The following is a 22638-nucleotide window of genomic DNA, read 5'->3' as shown; positions in this document are numbered from 1 at the left end:
AATCCATGTACAGTGCGCAAAATAAAAAATGGACCACCCTGAATAAGTTATAATCTAAAGATCGGACCTTCACGTTCTAGGACTCCGTCTTAATGGTTCGAGGGGGTGACTTCAAATGTGCTGATTAATTAGTACGGACGATATTTTAAGTTACAAAATCAGACACAAAAACAAATCTCTGAATAAACATACCTTTTTTTCAATGGATTCAGATTTTTGACCCCCAATATATAAGGGGTAGCCGCAATCTGGAAAATGTGGTCCCCATAGTTTGGTCAGGAGAGCGATTCAAAATTTTGGACTCCCTAATTTTAATTTTCGCGTACTCAAGTAGCTCAAGAATTTTTAAAACGAATTGAAAAATCTTTGGACACAATTATAAAATTTGTTTATCCAACGATAATTCCATGGAAAAAATGAATTTTAGTAAATTTTTATTGTTTTATTTAATAATTGTCGTAAAACTTTTGAAATATAAGGTATATAAATTTTTGTATAGTTTTAAAGTATCTAATTTTACAGGGCAAAATACAAAATTTGCACGAGATCGGTTAAATAGTTCCTGAGATATCAAATTTTAAAAAAGCGACTTTTATAACCATATACCCTATCATATTTTCCAGATTCCCATACTTGCTTTTACCATATTTTTTAGATTGCAGCTACCCCTACATTTTAGGAGTCAAAAATCTGAATCCGCCAGAAAAAAAGGTATGTTTATTAAAAGAATGTATGTTTTTGTGTCTGATTTCGCAACTTAAAATATCATCTACATTAATTAATTAGCATATTTAAGTCCTAGAACATGAATATTCGATCATTAGATCAAAGGATAATCAGGGTGGTCCATTTTTTATTTTGCGCACTGTACATTTTCCAACAGACCTTTGTCCATTCAAGTTTCTATGTCTTATAGTTTTTGCACAAAAAACAAAATTGAAGGTTAAGTTGAACACTCAAAACAGTGGAGGAAGTCTTTACGATTTTTCAATTTAACAATTTTATTGCATTTTTGAAAATCAATACTTTCAGTCACATCGTTTTAGAATGACAGGTTAAGTTCTTATTTTTTCGTTGTTAAACACAATTACATGAAACTCTGAACATTTCAAAATAGAACAATGATCTTTCAAATATTGTAATAAATCATATTAATTTCACATAAGTTCTTTGGAAATATTTTATTCACACAAACTTTCCAGTAGCTGATTGCAAAAAACCCTTCACTAAGGAAACTTGCAAGTATAATAACCAGTAAAAAGTAAGAGCTATAATTAGCCCAAACAAACAATAAGGACTATTTATTAGGAAATATATGAAACTGGCAAATAACAAGAAATCAAAGAAATGTTTTTAATAAGTACTATTTACACAATAACAAAACTTCCAAAATATTTGTAATTAACAATTCATATGTTGTTACAAACATCTCTAAAAAATTATCTACTCTGAAATATGATTATTTGTAACCTTTCATTTCCTCTAATTTATCATTTTCATATCTGGCATATCTGATTTGCCTTCCGTGTTCAGATTCCAAGTAGTACCAGGCTTTGTAATCATCTCTTTCACCCATCAATTTATTCACTTTATCAATCGTTCTCCTGAAAAAAAAATAATAATTTTTAAGATAAAGAACATTTAAATGAAAAATGAATTTATTTTTCTGTTTAATTTAACACAATTTCAAAATTAATATTTTATGGTACGTCGGCAGGACTCTGTAGGGGACAGGAAATTGGCCTTGCATCAGAAAGGTTGTTGTTGTTTCTCATCCCCACTTGTCAACCGGAGCTAGACCAGGTTCATTAGTCCATTCTCCCTCAGGAAATCAAAAAACAAGACTGGATTGCACAGAAAATCCTCTTTTTCAAAATCCACACAGCTAAAGAGGTGGGCCGGGCTGGCTGCACTGGAGAAACATTCATTGCAGGTGGGATAGACCTTTCGCTGCTGTTCATACCTCATGCACTTTATGTGACCACTGATGAATCTATTGAACACGGTCTGATCGCCTCTATTACCTCTGAAGGTCAAAGCACGACCCGGCTTATCCCCAGCATCAGAAAGGTACTGGGTTCAAATCCCTGACAAGGCACGGATTTTCTTCATTCTCTGTACTATCTGTCCTTACTGTTGGAGCAACATTGACCAACCTTATATAGTGCCCCCGAATGAGTGGACCACAAATCTGCCCTGTAAATGCCTGAATTGACAAAATGTTAACACAGGTGGGCATTAGAAATAAAAAATATTTTATGGTACAGTATACTCTTGATGTCTCAAAGTTGAAGGGATGCTTGCAAATATTTTGAGATAGGGAGTTTTCGAGATAACAAGTTAAGAACTAAATATGCTCTAAAAAGTAGAAAAATATTTTCTTAGATAGTACTCTAAAAAGTAAAGTCATACAATTTAAAAATAACTACTAATAAAAATGTATGTCATGATAGTTAACTATAAGACTAAATACTGTTATGATAATTTTGTTTTTAAAAGTAAGACAAAAATAATTATGCATTGCATAGAAAATTATTGGTTTACAATAAACATACATTGAGAATTTTCCATTTCGAAAAATATTCAACATAACAAGGTTTTGAGAAGAGACTCTTCAACATAGGAATTAAAATTAACATTATGTAGATATGTAGTTTTAAGGGGGAAAAATATTTTTTGACATAACAAAGTTTTCAAGATATAGAAGTTCGATATATCGAAAGTATACTCTATATGAGAATTTTGTTAGGGGAAACATCAGGGGTAAAAATTAAGAAACTTTAATCAGAACCAGTAACTAAAAGATATTAGCTGCACACATTTTCACTGGTCAGTCGACATGTATCTACTATATTTTCTTCATAAACTAATAAAGTGAATTTAAATGAAAAATTACAATTCAAAAAATGCGTAATGTTTATAACTATGATGAAATATGCTACTTTGTGTAAAAACAGAAACCAAATAACCCAAACAACATACTTTTACTTTGCGACATTTGGTTGCTGGTCTAAAGACCCAATTACACTTGACTGAGTCTGATTTTAGTTGTTCGAGATCACAGATCACCACTTATTTCCAGTCCTCTTCACAACACTAAATCATGGCAACATGTGTATCAAAAATGGCTATTTGAAAAGTATTTAAAATTCGTATTTTGTTGTTAAATCATTAAAAAAAAACGTGACACAAAATTCAAACATCACATCAGAAATTTTAAGAGAGACGTGTGCTTGAACTTTACGTTTTGGGTAGTGAGGTAAGCAAGTTTATTCAAGAAATTTTGGCTAGATAAAAGAAGACTTTTAAAAAGCAAACATGTAAAATAATATAGTGGCTAATACAATTCCATAACTATAAAAAAAGAGAAAAAAGGAAGAAACTTGATACTATACATTTTTCAAATAACATTAATATAGGATATAGTAAATTGAAGAAGATGTAATTTAATTGAATAATCAGCTTGCATAACACATCAGAAGTCAACATATTTCCCTTTTTTTTAAAAGGAAATGCACAGTAATATATCTATTATGTTGGTACATATGAAATGGATTTTTAAGGGAATGCTCTGTTGAATAAGCTTATTCACCTCATCTTACACCAACCAGCTTTAGTTTTTTTAAACATTTAGAGCAATTTTTACATATTAAAGAGTAAAAAAAAATTAAAACATTCGAAAAAAATTCCATATCAGAGTTTATTGATTTTAATGGTCAATATTTCGTTACGACAGATATCTATGCGTTAAACTCTCACTGGGAAAAGTGTATTGAAGTAAATGGAGCATATTTGGATAAAATGAAAAACATTTTATATATTTACTTAAAAATTGGAGACAACTTAATAAAAACTAAGAACTTTTAACTTACATCCAGTTGCCTCTTTCTTCCTCTTCAACCAATCCTTGAATTGTTTTCTCATAATGGATTTGAGGATCAAGATGAAAATTTTTAGCAATAAATCGGGTAATGGGATGCTAAAATATACAAATTAGAACCATATTTCAGAATAACATTCACATTTTAGGGAAAACATTAATTTTTAAAAATAAGAATAGAAATATAAGATTACAGAGGTTAATATAAAGCTTATTTTTTTGAGGATAAATTTTATAGAGAAGAGGAAATATTTTTTGTGAAAATTTCTTAATTAGATGTAACACTCAATTTTAGCAGTCACTAGATTAATTTTAATATCAAAAGTATTTCCAAAGAGGTAAGAACAGTAATTTGATAAAATATTAACTAAAAAAACTCCTTTTTTATATGCTCAGCTTTGCCCTATTAAAAAAAAAAATTACATATTGATTGAGCATTATTTCTTTACAGTTAAGAACTTTGTTAAGAGGTCCATTTTACAAATTTGAATTTTGTGAAGGGACTATTTATATTAATTCAGATGTTCAAAAGGGGTTGTAAAACCATCCCAATTTCCATGTGGAAAAATTCCTGGGTTAATTAAAAATAAATTTGTCTCTTTCAGATTTAGAAAAATTTATGATACTCCTCCAGCAAATTATAACAGTAAGGGTCAAGTGGAAATGAAAATGGGGTGATTATGATGAACAGTTCCCTTTTTCACAATACGTGGCGTGGCCAGGATAAGAATTAAAAAAACTATGTTTTATCAAGTTCAAGGAATATGTTTAACTTCAGGAACTTTTTTAATATCTCTTACATAAGAATATCATGTTCATATTCAAATAATTCTAAAAAACTAAAAAATGATTAAAAAATTTGGGTGGCAGATGAAAATGAATAACTAAGCCCATGATCCTTTTGTCCCCTCTACTTTTGTAGCTTATTTTACAGCTAATGCTTTTAATTAAAGAAACTTGGAAAAAAAATCCTCAGAAAAAAATCAAAAAAATTCTACATGATTAAATGAAAATTGATTTTAAGTAGCTACAGTGTGAAATATCTAGTGAAACTAAGCAATAGCAAATAGACAGTTTGAAAGCTGTATATTTAATTTCAATAGCAGAAAATAAAATACTTTTCCTGATTACTCCTTCATGAAATATAAATATTATGTTTGAAATAATTAATAAATTATTTTCATTTTGTTCATTCAAAGAAATAACAAAGACTAACTTTAAAACAGATGTAAAAGCGCTATATAATTAGAACCAAATAACAAAGAATCAAATCATAATTTAAATTTCTTTACCAACAATTTATACTGATTTATTTGTAAAAAAAATTTAAACTGTGTACTAATATTAAATTCCATAGTTTTACTAAACTGCTATTCAGGAACTATGGAAATAAACTACACTTTTAAGTTCTGATTGTTGCAATATAAACTTATATAATGTTATACAAATAAGAATCATCACACAAATTTAATGGCTTTTTTACGCATATTACTTTTTTAATTGTCAATAGGGGTAATCCACTTCCTATGATAGGTCTGTTTTCATGTCGGATCAGATCATTTTTAAATTAATTAAAATTAATTTAGTTCAAAATTTTTCTGAAAGGTTCCCATTTGTGAAATTGAGTAAAATCTATTCATAATTTTATAAATATAGGGAAATGAGCTTTTTTTTCTTTTTTGGAAAAGCACGAAAAACATGCCTTTCAAGGAATTTTTGTTTAAAATTATGAATTAGAGTTTTTTTTCAAAGGAATCATTTTAATAATAAAAATTTTGTAAAAAGCCCGTTTCAACTATAAACTATTTGGTGAAAAGTTTCTTATTCAAGATAAAATTTAGTGAAGGGTCCGATAAAGGACTAAAATGACCCCTGATCAATGACAAATGTAAAAAATTTTTAAAGTAAAAAAAAAAAAGACACAAATATTACCCTATGATATTCCCAATGTCTAGGTTGATAATCTTCAGGAGTTTCAGTCAATGTGGCTGGCCCAATGAAGATGTTTACATAAAGGATAAGAAGAGTTAGAGGGACAATTCCTAATGTAATGTAGAAATGGAAGTCATCCTTAAAGCGAGTGTACTGGAATCTAGTAGGGGTTATATGCATCTTCCTTTCATCAGACATTTTGCGTACAGCTATAAAAGAATAAACATATAAATTAAAACAAAAAGAAACATGTTTAGATTATGATTAAAAAAATATATCTTTAACATTTAAAATTTGAAAAGTCTTCGATTTTATCATAGATAGAAAAGCAGGAAACAGCTATAGAAACTCAGCGTTATTTCATTAGTTTTAAGTGATTATTAGAACAAGGCCCATAAATGCAAAATTCTTCATTTGTCAGGATTGTTGCATGCACAAAACATAAAAATTTATTGATGGTACAAAATTTGATGAAAAAATAATAAGGTTTGCCTTTTTGGGGATGAAATTCAATGTATAGCAAAATAAAATTGCATTAATTTCAATAAATAGGTGCCATAAGGCACTGTTGTAAATAGGCTGCTTAATGAGTCATTGAGCTTGAAGTACCACAGAAGCAGAATTTTTGAATAGCTAGCAAAGCATTGCACAGAGAAAAACCCTGAAAATGTTATGTGCCAAACTCTAATAACAAAATATCAATTTACTATTCATATTGAACATAATTATTTGGACTGAGATTTATAATTAAATTCTCAACCAAATAGCGATATTGGATTTTTAAATCGTGTAAATATGAATCGCGGTGTATGATTTTTAAAATGTATCAAGTTTGGATGTAAGAAAGAAGGGCATATTTTTCTTAACCTTTTAGACTTTTAAACAAATATCGGATGCATAAAAACTGGCAAACTATTCACCTCCAGAAATAATTTATAGTGTAAATAATTTATACAAAAAAACCTAGAGTAAACATTGAAGTTTCAAATCCAGAAAAAGAAATTTTCAAGATATCAAAATGAAAATAAATTATGACAATAACTTAAGATTACACAATAAGGAAGTTTTATCCCAATTGTTTGTTTGATATTTTAAAAAAAAAATTCAGCATTTGAAACTTTATGGTTTACTTCAGGTTGGTCACTTTTTCAATGCTTTAAATTAATAATGGAGGAAAAATAGAATTTGTGATCAAAAGTTTCTCACACAGCAATGCATCCTCTTAGCATTTTATTATCATTATAGATTATTGAGAGTTACTTAAATTTAATCACAATAAATAAAAAGTATAGACATTTCTTAATTTTTTCTTCTATCAACCACTTTATAGCTGCCAAATATTAAAATAAATAAATAAATAGAATTAATAAAAACAGTAATCTTTAGAAATATTGTAGTTGCTAAATAGGATATATCGTAAACACCGAGTAGTAACAAAATAAGATATTTAATTACTCAAACTGTAAACTAATCTGCACAAGTAAAGTAGAAATAAGCGTAAAAATAGTATATTACCGAATAAGTTATAAAATAATGCCACATTAAGTTTTATATTTGTTTAGTTAAAAAATATAAATAAATGTTTACAGAATATAGTGTCCTCATAGCAGAATATGCTAAAAAAGTTTTGCACACTCCACAGAACAAGAATCCTTCCTACAGAATAATGATTATATCAATAAAATTATAATAAAGTATTTAGAAAAATATCATTTTGAAAAAATATTTTTTTTTAAAAAATTATTACATTTGGAGCCAGGGTTTATTTTGCAGAGGGAAGTTTTCAGATCAGCCTGTACTGTCATAGATCGTAATGTTAGTGTTCAAGTACTTGACTAAATATAAAAAGGAAGAAAAATCGAAAACTCAAACGGATGTTTAATGATTTAAAAATATCTGCTCGTAAGAAAGTAGATAGCTTTAAATATAAGATACATATTATTTTTAAAAATTTGAAATCCTACTATCACCGTTATCATTGCTATAAACCTGAAAGCATTGCTCAAGAAATTAATAACCCATATAAAACTTGAATAAAAAACCCAGGGGTCGAAAAAACTCAGAAATTTTACTCGTCCCCGAGGACGGTTTGTCCAACAATGTACCCGTCCTCCTTTGAAACTAACCCGCAGCTTCTAAATAAATAAAAATATAATTTTCTCTTATTTATTACTAATATTTATATAAATTGCACAATGAATTAGTAGTTACTAGGATTATAAATACTAGGATTACATTATATAGTAATAAAAGAAATACTAGGTTACTAATAGTAAAACCTAGTATTTCTTTTATGAAATAATTTAAATGACAAAGATCAAGTTATCTGGAATGTCAATTTATTCGCGGGTACTGAGTTTTTTAAATAAATTAAATATGACGTTTGCCAGTTTCACAATCAATCCAATGATTTACAGAGGTTTCTGCACAAGAAATCTGAAAGAGGTTTTCCATTTAAGTAGATGTTCATAACTGCATTTAACGCTTCTTGTTTACGACCAGTACTTAACGCGTTTTTTTGTTAGTTCATTGCTGAAAAGCCCCTTTCAACGGCTACAGTACTCCCAGACAAAGAAAACATCAATTCCACCATGCGCTGTATGTTGCTGTATTTCCAGATTAGAGGATCATTTTAGAAGTGAGGCACTAGACTCTTGTAGATAACAAAAACAGAAAATATATCACTAACATTAACGGGAAAATGGCCGTCCGGGGGGGCGTCGGATTTGAGGGGTTTGTTGTTCGCGGGGAATTTTTGACCGCCGAGGACGGGCGGTTTTTCGAGCCCTGAAAAAACCATTACTGAATTAAATTGGATGTAACGCTTAAAAAAAAAACTGAGAATCAATAATGATGCTGGTATCAGCACTGAAAATGACGTTAATATATAACAAGAAAAAGAATCTATTACAAAGAAGAATCAATTATCAACAGAGATACTATGGATAAATTATTATCATTATTAGAAGGTAAGAATTTTTTAAAATAATATGTCTTACGAGAAAAAATAAAATGTGTCGTTTCCTTGAAATTGGGGCATAGCATTAATGTAGTGGGTATATTATTTTTTTCATTACTTTTTAACTATTGAATGCTGGATAGGATTTTGCGATATTTCTGCCCATCAACTATTTTTGATGATTCTTAATTTTAGAATAATAAAAATTAATAAGGTAAGAAGAAAAAAACCTCTTCATAAGAAATCACTTTCATGGCCTAATTTGTTTATGCAAATAATTTTTACTATTTTAGCTTTTTTGGATCTACATTTTGAATTACATCCTTTTATTTTGTGCATGCTAACGTTTTCTTATGTTCTAAAATGGTAAACCCTACTTCTCTACTTATAATGGATAGTTTGGTTCTGTTTAAAAAAAATTATCAACTTATTAGATTCCATGTTCCGTTTTTTTTTTTTTTTTTCCTTTTTTATCTTTGTCACGTGTATGTCATATTTTCTTTTAATTTCTGATTTATTTCATTTTTAATAAAAGATTGCAGATAGGATAATATATTGCTTAATTTTCAAATTAATTCATTATTGTGTAAACCACAAAAAATAAATTGCAACTTTAAACTTATTTTTAATTTGCAAATATATGTCTGCAATTTGCAATAGCAAATGTATGTATTATTGCCCATAATAGTCACAACAAAATCAAATTATGTGCAAAGGAAACAGTTAATTACAAGCATACACTATCATTGACATATTTTATTTCATATCTCATTTTTAAATTAAATTTCTAACTGACTTATATTTACGTAAGCTTGCTCAGAAACGAATACATACATAACTGCAGAACATTTTCACTCATTTATATGCTTGTTTCAGAACATTGCCAAAGTATCTGCTTATGGTGCATAGCAAAATTTGTCTTTGGGTCTATTTGTCCTAAGGCAAAACAGATAGCCATAAGCATGGAAATTTTTTCTTAGCTGAGTTATGATGCTAAAAATAACTTTATTTAATTTTGAACAATTATTTAGTGTGATCTGAAGCAGTATGAATGCCAAATCTCGGGCTATAAAACGGGCCCTATTATGGAGCAAGATTATTTTAGCATAAAATAACGCTTAATCATCTGTTTCAGGACTTAATAATTATATTAAACTGCTAAAGCTTCTAACAATTTACTTTATTATAAAAAAAAAAAAGAGTAAGAGGTAGGACACAACGATAAAATTCTTTAAAATAATGACAAGGTCACAATGGTAAATACAAAGTAAATTAATTAAATTACCCTCCATAATAACATTCTGTTGCTTTGTGAGGAGAATCCTAGTAACATTAGATACTTTGAGTGCCGTAGGTAATCGACTTAATAGAGATAAAGTGCTTAAAACAGACATGTTAATTATCAAATTTTATTTCTCAAAGTTACCGAAAAATGAAAATAAACAAAGTTTTGACGTGATAGTTGCCACAAATAATGAGGAAATTTATAAAATAATAAAACAAATCTGGAAGCAAGAACTCGCTATAATTTTTTTCAACGGAATAAACTTGTTCAATATAAAAGGTTTAAAAATATATTATATTTTCGTAAAATTATAACACATTACGAATGACATAAATTTGCCTAATGTATCTGAAAATTGGAGTTAAGTTTTAAAATTTTTAGTAAAAGCATCGTTTAAATTCTTTACGAGTATTTATTTGAAAAAATATTTGTAAAATTGTTAGATATCAAAGTTATTTCCATTATTTCGATTTACTTAGTTTTAATTATGCACTTCAACTTTAATCACGTTTAATTCCTCGAATCCATAATTTCTATCTCCGATTGCTACGAAATTTGTCAAGTTTTTCAATTACAGAATGCTTTTTCTACTTTAATTTTTAATAAATTCTTAATAAAGTTTGGTATAAAATGTTTTATATTTAATAGATTTTATATTCAGTCAATTATTACTGTATACAATGCCGTCAAAAGCTGAAGACATTCTTCAAGGATTCAAATTGTAAATTTATTTACTTATTCTATAAATTATTTATTTTATGTTTTTCTCTATCATAATTAAGAAATCTAAATTAACTAGATTTATTTTAATGTAAGTGATTCAAAGATATATCAGACTTAAGTTATAAAGAATAATATCGCCTTATTATAGTAAATAAATTTCAGATGAATAATAAAATAATACATTTTATTGCTATTGTTCCTTTTTTTTTTTACCCCTTAAAATTGTAGATCTTCTATATTTGCAATTTTTGTAGTTCCAACCTAGTGATTGATGCCTTCAATCATTAATCTAATGTGTTAAGTGATTATATTTGTTTCTTTTTTATTAAACAAATTTTGTTTATTTAACACTTTGTCTGAACAGGTTGACTGTTATATTATAATATTAGGACAATTGAAAATATATAATGTCTTCTTTCTAAATCTTTTTCTTTTTTTTTCTATTCTCACAATAATTACAATTAACATTTGAATCTATGTCAGTGGGAGATAGCAATTACAACATATGCTACTTGATATCACCAACTGCAATTGCCAAGGTACCATTTCTTAGCTTTCCAGCTCTTTAATTAGAATCAATTAAAAATATTTAGTTTTAGACTCTAGTTGTGAATCAAATGGAAACATTCTACAGTTAACCAAACAGTTATTTTTTTTTTATTCATAATTGAATGCTTGCTGTAACTTAAAATATCTTTTAATGCTTTCTTTTTTGAGCAATAAATAGACAGTTTAGATCGACAAAAGGAAATTTTGTGGATAAGGTGCAAATTAAAGTTTTCTAATTTGCAGTTATTCCTCTTTACTAAGTTAGAAACAATTACATTGGATCTAGAAAAAAAAATTTAAAATCATGCCACAAATTTCTCAGTTTTGTTTAAAACAGTGGAGTCAATAGAGAAAATGATACTTTGATTCCAACATCTAGAACTTTACACTTAACGACTCCAAATCCCTCTCATATTTATAAACATAGGCACCTTTAATGTAATAAAAGAAGTAAAAGATGCTTCAGAACGAAAAATTTATGGCTTAGCAGAATATTATATTAAGTATTTATTATGAAAGTGAAAAACTGGCATTAGTTATTTCTGAGAAACAGTATAGCTTCAGCAAGAACTTCTTTAATAGAGAACCATAGATGTGATTTGATATATTTTACAACTGAGAAGGAAAGGGAAAAACTTTTACTAAACTTTTTAGGATATATTTGTATAAGTTCTATTGATTGATTCTAGTGGTTGTGAGAGTATTTCTATATTTTTTTCAAAGGCTATTTACGAATCTTGTTTGTATTTTTCCATTTTTGTTCCTAAAGTCTCTTGGTTCTTTATTTCCACCATATGCTTTACCTTATCCTTTTCAATATTATCCAAATAATGTTTTTGTTGTCTATTTTAGATTTTGTAATTTCCATTTTTGAAATACAGGATTTATTTAAACTTCAGTATGCTTCTTATGAGAATAAGTTTAAGTAAATGTTTCTAGTAAATTTTTTAATTATTGTATGAGAATGATCAAATTGTACTGGATTATTTTTTACTTGATAAATAATTATCTTCTTTGATATTCTTATGATTTTTTTAAATTTTTATTAATGTTCGATTTTACAGAAATTGGATGAATCTACGAGATGCTGATTCTGGTAAAGTCTTATGGCAAGGATCAGAAGATCTGTAAGTTGAGACTATAAAAGCTTTAAATTATGTATATTTCTTTTATTTATTATACCATAAATTGTATACCTATGACTGTATTGTTTGCTTACAGTGATTCCCTGATACAGTACAGAACCCGTTATCTGGAAATCAAAAAACCGGAACGAAATTCGATACATTTTACTGCCATTTTCAAACAAAAAAAAAAATTTTCCCTCATAGGATTTTTCTTTCTACAGTAGGGAACCGATTATCCGGAACGATCGGGACCATCGCTATTCCGGATAACTGATTTTTCCGGTTTTCTGAATCGCTACAAAAAGCCGTTTTTTTTATTGTTAAACCCAACTAAAAAAATATATATTTGGAAATAATCTTAAAAAGAAGAAAAAACAATCAAGTAATACACTAATGATTATCTCCAAAATGATGGTACGGTAAAAATCTTTCAAAAAAGAAAGAAAAATCCTAAAATCTTATGAGGAAAAAAACATTTTTTTAAAAAAATGGTCGGAAAATTTATCGAATTTCGTTCCGGTTTTTTGGTTTTCCGGTTTTCTGATTCCCGGATAACGGGTTCTGTACTGTATTTTGAAAGATGTTTACCTTACCATCATTTTGGAAATAATCATTAGTGTATTACTTCATCGTTTTTTCTTCTTTTTAAGATTATTTTAATTTTCTTTTTTAGTTGGGTTTAACAGTAAAAAAAAAAAAAAAGGCTTTTTGTAGCGATTCAGAAAACCAGAAAAATCAGTTATCCGGAATAGCGATGGTCCCGATCGTTCCGGATAATCGGTTCCCTACTGTATTTGGGAAATTACAAATGAATACCCGAAGAGTTAATATTTTACTTTTCAACGATGTTCTTTTTACTAAAAGCGAAAGCTTCAAACTGGAACTTAATTGTTATGCGTCTGTTTTGGCAAATTTTTTCGCAACAACCAATTTTCGCACATTTTTTTAGCATCACTTTTGTCATGTGCCAAAAACGAGATCAGTTATTATAACCCTATTAGCTCCTTCTTTGATGGCATGGCATCTCATGTGTTCAGCGTTTTTGTGCACATATGGTCAGCGTCACATGCCATGTGACTAAGAGAGAAGCTGCATCGTTTAAATTGAATTCGCTGCTTCTTACATGGCTCTTTAAATCCCATGATTATTTTTGTATTTCTAAATATTGCTAAAGGATGGTGCGACTAATCCCACTTTCTTCACAATTTTCACAGTGAGCCTTTCTGTAACTTCGCTTTCATTGGTGTTATAAATTATTCATTAGTTTTAAAATTATTTTATTTCATTAGTATTGAAATTAATTATTATTAATTATTTCATTAGTATTAAAATTATTTTCCAAAATATTTTTTATCTAATTTTAATAATTTTATGCAAGCTTAAACACCTTAAAGCAATACCAACTAAGTTCTTTTAGCAAAACTTCTACTAATAAAAATTTATTTTAATAGTTACTTAAAATTGTTTATTAATTTTATAATATATATGTAGCAATAATACAGTTTACTCATTTATTGTATAAGTATATATTTACATTTTTTTTAAATACAATGACATTCCTTAATGTAAATCGATAATTTTTCATCATATTTAAAATTATTTATAATCTATCATTTTAATGATTAATTTTATTAACTTCTTTTTTTCAGGTCTAAGCCTGATGTTGAACATGAAGGTATTTTTGTTTTTAAATTTTATACTTTATAATGATAAAGAAATATTCCTGTATTAATTTTATTTGAAGTTAATTATTCAATTTTTATTAAAGGAGTGTTTATTCTTTCAATGTTATTTGTGACATTATTTTTCAATGAAATAAATAAATTTATGACTATATAAAGTAAGATTTTATCAATTCAGCTTATTTTCAACTTTATTCTATACATATGAAAAGCTAACAAAATCCTGGAAATAAAGCTAAATTTGCTTTTTCTGGAGGACTATCTCTTCCTTCCATTAAAAATCAAAAATGTAATTGATTCATAAAATGAAAGTATTATGTTACTCTACAATGACCCGAAAAATTTAGTTCAAGAATTAAGTAGAGACGTAACTCTATAATCCATTTTTTGATTATGTTTTCAATGGATCAAAGTGACATGTTATTTAAATATATTTTTCTGACTTAAATGTGGGTGCAGTTATAATCCTTTTCTTTTTCTCACACTTTCATAATTTTCTTCAATTGATAGAAATATAAGGAAATTAAAGAAATAAACATGACATTTTTATTTCTTTCAAAATTCATTTTGAAATTTATTTGATATTCGAGTGAGAGGAAGAGAAAAAACACGTACATGAAAATTATTGCTCTTGCCAATTTGAATTATGAAATTATCAATGAATTCAACCCATTGTGATTACTAAAATAAAAATGAATTAACATAAAAGTACAATCATCATGGTCAAATTATTATTAATCATTTATTTAACATATTGTGCTAAATATTAAATTCTGTTTACCATGTATCTGTTAGTGGAAAACATTGGCATATACTTTGTAACTGAGATAGCTTTCTTGATCTAAAGACATTTTTGAAGTAGCAACAAGAAAATTATGTTTTTTTCTTGGCAATTTCAGTATTTTTTATTAATAAGTACTGAGATAAGGTTTTATATGTAAATAGGTAATAGGAGCTATTTTGACACTTTTTACTTTATTATTCAAGAGAAATATTTATAATTATTTAAATTATTGTGTGTAATACTACTTTCAATAATCTAGGAACTGAAAGTTTGCTATTTGTTTAGTAACTGGCAAAATATTATGAGCGGGGGACAGTAGATCTTTGGTTTAATCTAATTCCTATATGAGTGTATTCCTGTAATGTGATTTCTTCTAATGTTTTAAAATATAAAGTTGCATTTACATTTCATGTTAAAATTTAAATGCTATTTTACGCTTATATGTATGTGATTAATGTTATTTATGCTAATATATATGTGACAAAAGGGCAGATATTTTAAATTTCTGAATTAATGTTCACATTCTTCATCAAAAATAACAAATCAGGTTTGCATAATTTATTTTTCAATATTTTCAAGCTTAATGTACTCTATGATTATAATATCCATCTACATGCAGCACATTGCAATTTTATTTATAGATTTTTATATCTTACTTAGTATTTATTGTATACTTATCAATCTATGGAATGAAAAAAAAAAATTCCTGGTAAAAAATTTAAAGCATATTCAAAGTATTTTGTACACATGTATGTTCATAGATATTTTTTATTTATGAACAGTTTAATTGTTTTTTAGTGTATGATTCTTTGAACTATACTGAAAAAAAAATGCATTTTAAAATTAAGACAGATCACCAGGCCAAGAATTTTCTTTGGGTATTTTTACATTTTCATGCTATTGATTGATATTCATTATACTTTTTATTCTAAACAATAAAGTTTATTAAAGTGGCCACAAAACTAAAGTCAGAGAATTTTATTAGGATGAAAAACTCAGCGAATTATCAAACATATTTAATTAAGATAACCTATAAGTTTGTGAAAAGGAATTAGTTAATTTAATTCCATTTGGGCTATACTGATAAAAACAAGCTCTTTGGGTTTTAGAAATAGAGCCAAGCAAGAGTTTTGCTTCAATATTTTGGGAATTCAAGCATTTTTACATTGTTTATTCATATTCATTCATTTATTTATTTATTTTAAATAAAGAACATGATTATGTCAAATAATATGGATCAAAGTAGACAACGTTGCTATTATAAATGAGGTAGTTAAGGGTGCATTGTGGTTGTAGTTTGTGTGCTTATTGGTATTTAGAATTATTTAGATAATAAAATTTTACCATAAAATAGTTACGTTGTGATCAAAGAAAAAAGGATTTCATATGAACATATTAATTTCAGCTCGTGTACCAAAGAAAATTCTGAAATGCCGTGCTGTTTCTCGGGAAATAAACTTTTCTTCTATTGAACCAATGGAAAAATTTCGTCTTGAGCAACGTGTGCTTTTTAAAGGAAGGTGCTTAGAAGGTATGAATAGTTAAGCACTTTTTATTCGGATTCATTATGTATCTTTTTGTGTTTATCTAAACAGGTTATTATAATTTTCTATCGTAAATATTATATTTCAAAATGATTTATTAGAACAAACTAGTAAAACAGAGGTTTAGTCTAAATCATGCTTAATATTTACCTTACTTATTATCAGTGAATAAAACTGATTGATTATATTTTTTTGTATTTACTAAGGAATACTAAAAACATGCAAAGACAATCAGTCTGCAGATAGCTAAGGTCATGAAAATTCATTCCTAAAACCAAATAATTAAACTCCCGCAGATAACGTTACGTTGAGTAATAAAACATTAACTATGTCGACCACCTTCTCTTTTTCCACCTGTACAATCTGTCACATCCCTCTTCCCACAACGCTAAATATCTACTTCCAATATAATCTTATTTACGTCATTCTGTATGTACGATTCTCCTATAATTTCATTATCTCTGTGCTGACTACATTCTAACGCCAGATTATTATCTATTACCGTATGAAAGCGTTAATCATTTTACATGTTTGATCAAATATTTGCGAGTTCGCATTTGAGCCTACTGAGCTAGATTCGGTGAGATTCTTGCACTCTTACGTGCAACTTTGCTGCATTTTGCAAAATATTCTAAATTTCAGACTTAATTGCAGAACTTTACTTGAAAATAAGCACATACTAGATCTATTATTTCGACGCCTGGTGGCTAAGTGGTAGCGATTCGCTCTACTGTGCCACAAGTCCTGGGTTCGATCCTTGGGCCGGACAAGGTTGACTCAGCCTTTCAGTGGGTCGATAAATGAGTATCAAGCATGCTAGGGAACCAAACACTTGGGGTTCCCCGTTCGGATGACCAGAACATCTGCTCCTGCACCCCAGAGTCCAAGGTCAGGAGAACTGAGATAGGCGCAGGCCTTAGCCTTCTATGGGCTGTCGCGCCACTGAGTTTAGTTTAGTTTAGATCTATTATTTCTTGAATTTTTTTATTCCTTATCAGAAAAAGAGTGTTTAGCAAAATAGTTCGAGTTTAGAAATACCTTTATGAAATTATTCTTAAAAACTTTTGTGCACTTTTAAACATTAATAATAAAAATTTCATCGTTTATATATTAATTTAATTTGTTAGATTGAGAGTAAAATGTTAATTATCAACTTGCGTGAATAAGAAGTTAACTTGTATGCTAAACATACACAAAATTATTTGTTTCTGAAGTTTAAAGAAAGAAAAAAATCGTTTTTAACATGATGATGCAAGTAATTTTTCCCTAAAATATGGTAATTCTATAGATTAGGTCTGGCTTAATTTTTTTACATTGCTCAATAAGAATGACAACTTTTAAGCGTCTATAATATAAACCATCCTTTTTTTTCTTTTTGCAGAATGGTTTTTTGACTTTGGTTTTGTGATACCCAATTCAACAAACACTTGGCAGTCATTGATTGAAGCTGCGCCTGAATCCCAAATGATGCCAGCAAATGTGTTAAAGTAAGTATATTGCAAAGATTTAATTTATTTTTGCTGTTATTTCAGATAAATTGTAATTTCTATAAAGTACTGTTTTTTAGTAATAAAACTAGATAAAATCAACATATCTATTGTATATATTTACACTTGATGCAATTTACGATAACATCCCTTTTATATTTATTTATATTTGGAGCTTAAATATCAATGCTATAAGTCAACTTAATATCAATACTGCCTATTCAGTATATTATTTGCTGCATTTAATTGTTTACTGAATATAATAACTCTCGACATTTATCTCTGCTATTTTGTTTGCCTTATTATTTTGTTTCTTTATTTCCTCGTTACCTATGTGTTTTTGCTTTTATTTTAAATCAATTATAATTTTTGTCATATACATTTAGTTTCGACTATGATAATCATTGCTATAAGACTTGTTGCAATCTTTATTTAAAAATGATTTGCATGTGTAAATTTAAATGTGATGAATCTAGTTATAATATTAAATACTTTTTATTCATTAATGCAAAAATGTGTGCGCCAGACTTTTTTCGAATTACAATGCCTCAATACTTTTCTCTTGCAGCTATTTTGCTAGGCTCATTACATGTAAATGTATGCTATGTCTGTTAGCTCTTCATTGTATTTGTATTATCTATTTCAATTTATGGAATCCAGGGCAATATAGATTATTCCAACTTTATTCATATAATTCGTTATAAATAAAATTTATTGAAGTTTATTTAGAATGTTTTACTTTACTTACCATATTCAATTGCAAAATAATAACTGGTGGCATTGTTCCTGTGTAAAATTGCTGGTAAACAAAAAGTTAAAACAGCCTCAAAAGGATTATTCATTAATCCTCTTTATATTAAAAAAATATTAAATTAAAACTATTATTAATTAAGTTAATTAATGGAACAGTGAATATGGTAAGGCTCTTCATTGCACATGTATTATTTATAAAATTTTGGGGCACCCGATGGCTGAGTGGTAGCGCTTCATGCTCCCGTGCCACGGATCTTGGGTTCGATACTCGGGCCGGGCAAGGTTGACTCAGCGTTTCATCCCTTCAGTTGGTCGATAAATGAATTCCAAACGTGCTTGCGAACTAAACACTAGGGGTTCCATGTTCGGCTGACCACCTAACCGGAACATGAGCTCTTGCACCCCAGAGCCCAAGGTCAAGAAAGCTGAGATGGGCACAGTAGGCCTTGGACCTCTATGGGCTGTGTCGCACCACTGTGTTTAGTTAGTATTTTATAATGAAATTCAGGGCAATATAGATTTTCTCAAAAGTTATTCATATAGTTCATGTTCTACATCAAGTTAATTTCATATAATTCAACATAGATAAAATTTATTGAAGTTTATTTAGAATGTTTTACTTCACTTACCATCTTCAATTACGAGATAATAGCCGATGACATAGTTCCTGTTTAAAATTGCTGGACAGTAAAGAGTTGAAAAAGCCTCAAAATTATTATTCATTAAGTCTTTTTTTTTTCTTTATTTGATTGAAAAAATTAAATTAATAGAACTTTAGAGTGGGACTTGAAAAAGTACTTTCAAATATGTAAAATTGTATTTTTACAGATTTTTTTTAATGGCTTTTACCAAGCAAATAGATGTTATCCAGTAGCAGCTTTTGTCTTTTCTTTTCTTTTTTTCTTTCTCTAAGATACTTAATTTTCAATTTCATTTTACTTACATACACTTTTATTTATGAATATTTATTATTTCATTTATACTTCGATGAATTTAACACAAATGTAAAAATAATTGTAGTTGAAGTAATCAAAGTTTACTAAGTTTTTCTTGTATAAACATTAATTACTTATGTTTTCATCATAATTTTTGAGTTTCTTGTATAATATAGCTATTTTAAAGATAGAAACTGCATTTTACAACAAATAAGTGGGACAGTTCTTTATTTATGGTAATATGGGGTTTAGGTAATTTTGTGTCTTAAAATATATTTAAAAGTTTTACCTTTTGAAAAAATGTAGGTATGAATAACTCAAACTAATATCCTATTTTACCAGTGTTTTCACTACAGCGCGAGAACGCGAGAATCTCGCATATTTTTTTCTTTTCTCGCATTAAAAAATGATTACCGCGAGAAATTCGCGCATTCTATAAATCAATTTCAAAATTCGCAAATTTCTCGCATTTTGGAAAAAGCTTCGAATTACGCCAATTAGAATAAAATCCATTTCACTTTTCTTCCTGGATCTTTCATTATTTTCAACATTTGCCCCGTTATCTAGATTCCCTATTTACCAGTATTGTTCAGAACATTTTCGAGCAACAGAACACAACCTCTCCGAACCACGGAACCCCTTTCAGAACACATTTCTCTGCAACCACGTGTTTACCGCAGGTAAGGTTTTTTCATGTAAGACGTTCAAATTTTTTATGCACTAATGTAAGATGGACAAATACCTAGTAAAGGCAAAATCTTCTATGATGATGCAGCAAGAATATTCAATGCTTTAAAAAATAGAAGACGTTAAAAATGTATTATAATGAAAGAAATTTTTTCTATTTGTATTTTTTCAGTTTTTAGAAATCTCACTTAACTTTCTGAAATCTCACCCTGTTTTTGAGAAAGGGTGAGAAATTCTCACCCATTTTTTTTCTATGATGAAAACACTGTTTACGTACTGAATACAAATTTAAAACTTGTGATAAAATTCTTTTTTATCAATTTAAGTGTTTAGAAAATATTTTTTAACCAAGTTTTCTTATCTGATTTGAAGATTTTGATTTGTAATTTGAAGGTTTTGTAATAATTGTTTATTACAGCCTTGGTGAAACTTATAATTCTTTACCAAACACAAGTACTTTGATTTTTCCTTCCATTCAAGAATATTAATTTCTAATGCTTTGTGTAAAGATATTTTATGTTTCTTTTTCAGTGGTAATGTCATTATTGAGACTAAGTTTTATGATGGTGACCTTCTAGTCAGCACTTCTAAAGTACGTCTATTTTATGTATAATTAAAGGGAAACTACACTTCTTTTCATGCACCAGTTTTGTTCTTACATGTCTTATGTCCACATTGAACAAAATCACTGGAACAATTATACAAGATCATTTGTTTTTTTGAGAACTGATAAAATTCACTAGTAGTGAAGTATCATGCTTGTTAATTTATTTTAATGAATGCTTATTGTGCATTAGAATGAATGAATGAATTGTTATTTGAATCAATATAGTGAAATTTTCTTTATATCGATACATGAAGACATTGTTTCTACGGTGCTTTGTTATATATATATTTTTTCTATTTAATTAGAAAACAATTTTTGTACAGTGAAATCTTGATTATCCAAACTCTTTTCATAGACGAGCAATTCTGTTGGCCAAAATGGATTTCCTATTTATTTATTTTTTACGTGGTGATTGCTGATTTATATCAATGCTCATGTTTGATGCATGATGTTTAAAATTTGTAAGCAAACAGAAAAATAATTCAGCTGTGCATTCTAAACATATACATTGCAAACATTTACGCTATGTAAATTGCATTGAATGCAGGCCAGCCGGGCAAGGCCGGATTAACCTATAGGCACACTAGGCACGTGCCTAGGGCCTACAAAATTCAGGGGCCTACGAAAAACTTGGGAGAAAAAAATTTGTTGGCAAAAATAATTTAGCTTTAAAAACAACAAGTGTATTTTGCACAAAATTATGAAGATACATATAAAAATATAATATTTTTTGGTAACAAATTATTTTGCAGAATCTTATGATCTAATATATTACTTTTTCGCGATTTTTGTATTCAACGAAATCTTGTATTAGCTGTCGAATTCCAAAACTACGCAAAATGTCGTACTCAATAGACATAAGTGCGAGCGATGCCAAACGATCATTGTGGAACGCAAATTATTTTTTATCAATTTTAATCTGGAGAAAGATCTTTCTCCTTCTGTATTTGATCCAAGAATCGACAAATATATTCTTAATGCAATGTGAACGTTAGGAAAAGTATTCACAAGTTTATCTTTAACATTGTTATCGATCGAGCTAATCATAATGGTATTATCGATATCAACAGCAATATCGGCAGTATGTCGGTATTGCAGATAAAGTTCGATAAACAAATTTGTAAATTAAAATCCATATTAATAAAAATGTAAAAAAAATATATGCGAGAAAATTTTAGCATATATTTTGAAAAGAGGGGAGGAGTGGGGAAAGGAGGGGAGGGCCCAAAAACGGGCTTACGAAAGGTATAATCCGGCTCTGTGCCTAGGGCCTACGAAAGGTATAATCCGGCTCTGCTGCCGGGTCACCTGTTTTTTGATGAAAACTCCTGTATTTTACAACTATCTTCTGCTTACCCGTATATTCTCAAATTTCTTCGTAATTGTTGAAGAAATTTTTTAAAAAATTGGCAGTAAAATAACCGTTAATGGCAAAAATACTTCTCTAATTCTTCAACAGATGGTGCTATTGCTGCAGTGTGTTGAGAGTTTATAGTTTAAGTAATCATAAATAATGGTTTAAAACAATCTTAAGATTATTATTTATATGCATATATTTTATTTCACAAAATGTAAGTGCTTATATTATTTCCAATTCGGACTAATATGATTATGCGTGCTGTATCAAAACTTTACTCATAGCTCAAAAAATGTCACTTGTAAAATCTCCGTCATTTTATTTCTCCAATGTTTGCAGGTATCTAA

General features: G+C 28.3%; 2 protein-coding genes across 2 annotated transcripts; one reads left to right on the top strand and one right to left on the bottom strand.

Annotated features, from left to right (window-relative positions):
* Nucleotides 1-1166: 1166 nt before the first annotated feature.
* On the bottom strand, nucleotides 1167-10468 carry ND-SGDH (NADH dehydrogenase (ubiquinone) SGDH subunit). The gene is made up of 4 exons (XM_016057275.4): nucleotides 10057-10468; nucleotides 5813-6021; nucleotides 3873-3979; nucleotides 1167-1604 (listed from the first exon to the last, which is right to left on the bottom strand). The coding sequence occupies exons 1-4, from the start codon at nucleotides 10163-10165 to the stop codon at nucleotides 1460-1462; spliced, it is 570 nt and encodes a 189-aa protein (XP_015912761.1). The 5' UTR covers nucleotides 10166-10468; the 3' UTR covers nucleotides 1167-1459.
* An 84-nt stretch (nucleotides 10469-10552) lies between these two features.
* On the top strand, nucleotides 10553-22092 carry PrBP (Prenyl-binding protein). Its single transcript, XM_016057286.4, has 6 exons — nucleotides 10553-10777; nucleotides 12393-12455; nucleotides 14105-14130; nucleotides 16327-16452; nucleotides 17847-17952; nucleotides 20859-22092. Exons 1-6 carry the CDS (start codon nucleotides 10737-10739, stop codon nucleotides 20938-20940), a joined length of 444 nt encoding a protein of 147 aa, XP_015912772.1. The 5' UTR covers nucleotides 10553-10736; the 3' UTR covers nucleotides 20941-22092.
* Nucleotides 22093-22638: the final 546 nt, after the last annotated feature.

Source organism: Parasteatoda tepidariorum, chromosome 4 (genome assembly GCF_982258835.1).
Source record: "Parasteatoda tepidariorum strain Cologne lab strain chromosome 4, Ptep-v5.0, whole genome shotgun sequence".
Lineage (NCBI taxonomy): Eukaryota > Metazoa > Arthropoda > Arachnida > Araneae > Theridiidae > Parasteatoda > Parasteatoda tepidariorum.
The sequence above is the reverse complement of the archived record's forward strand: the minus strand, read 5'-3'. Positions and strand labels throughout refer to the sequence as shown.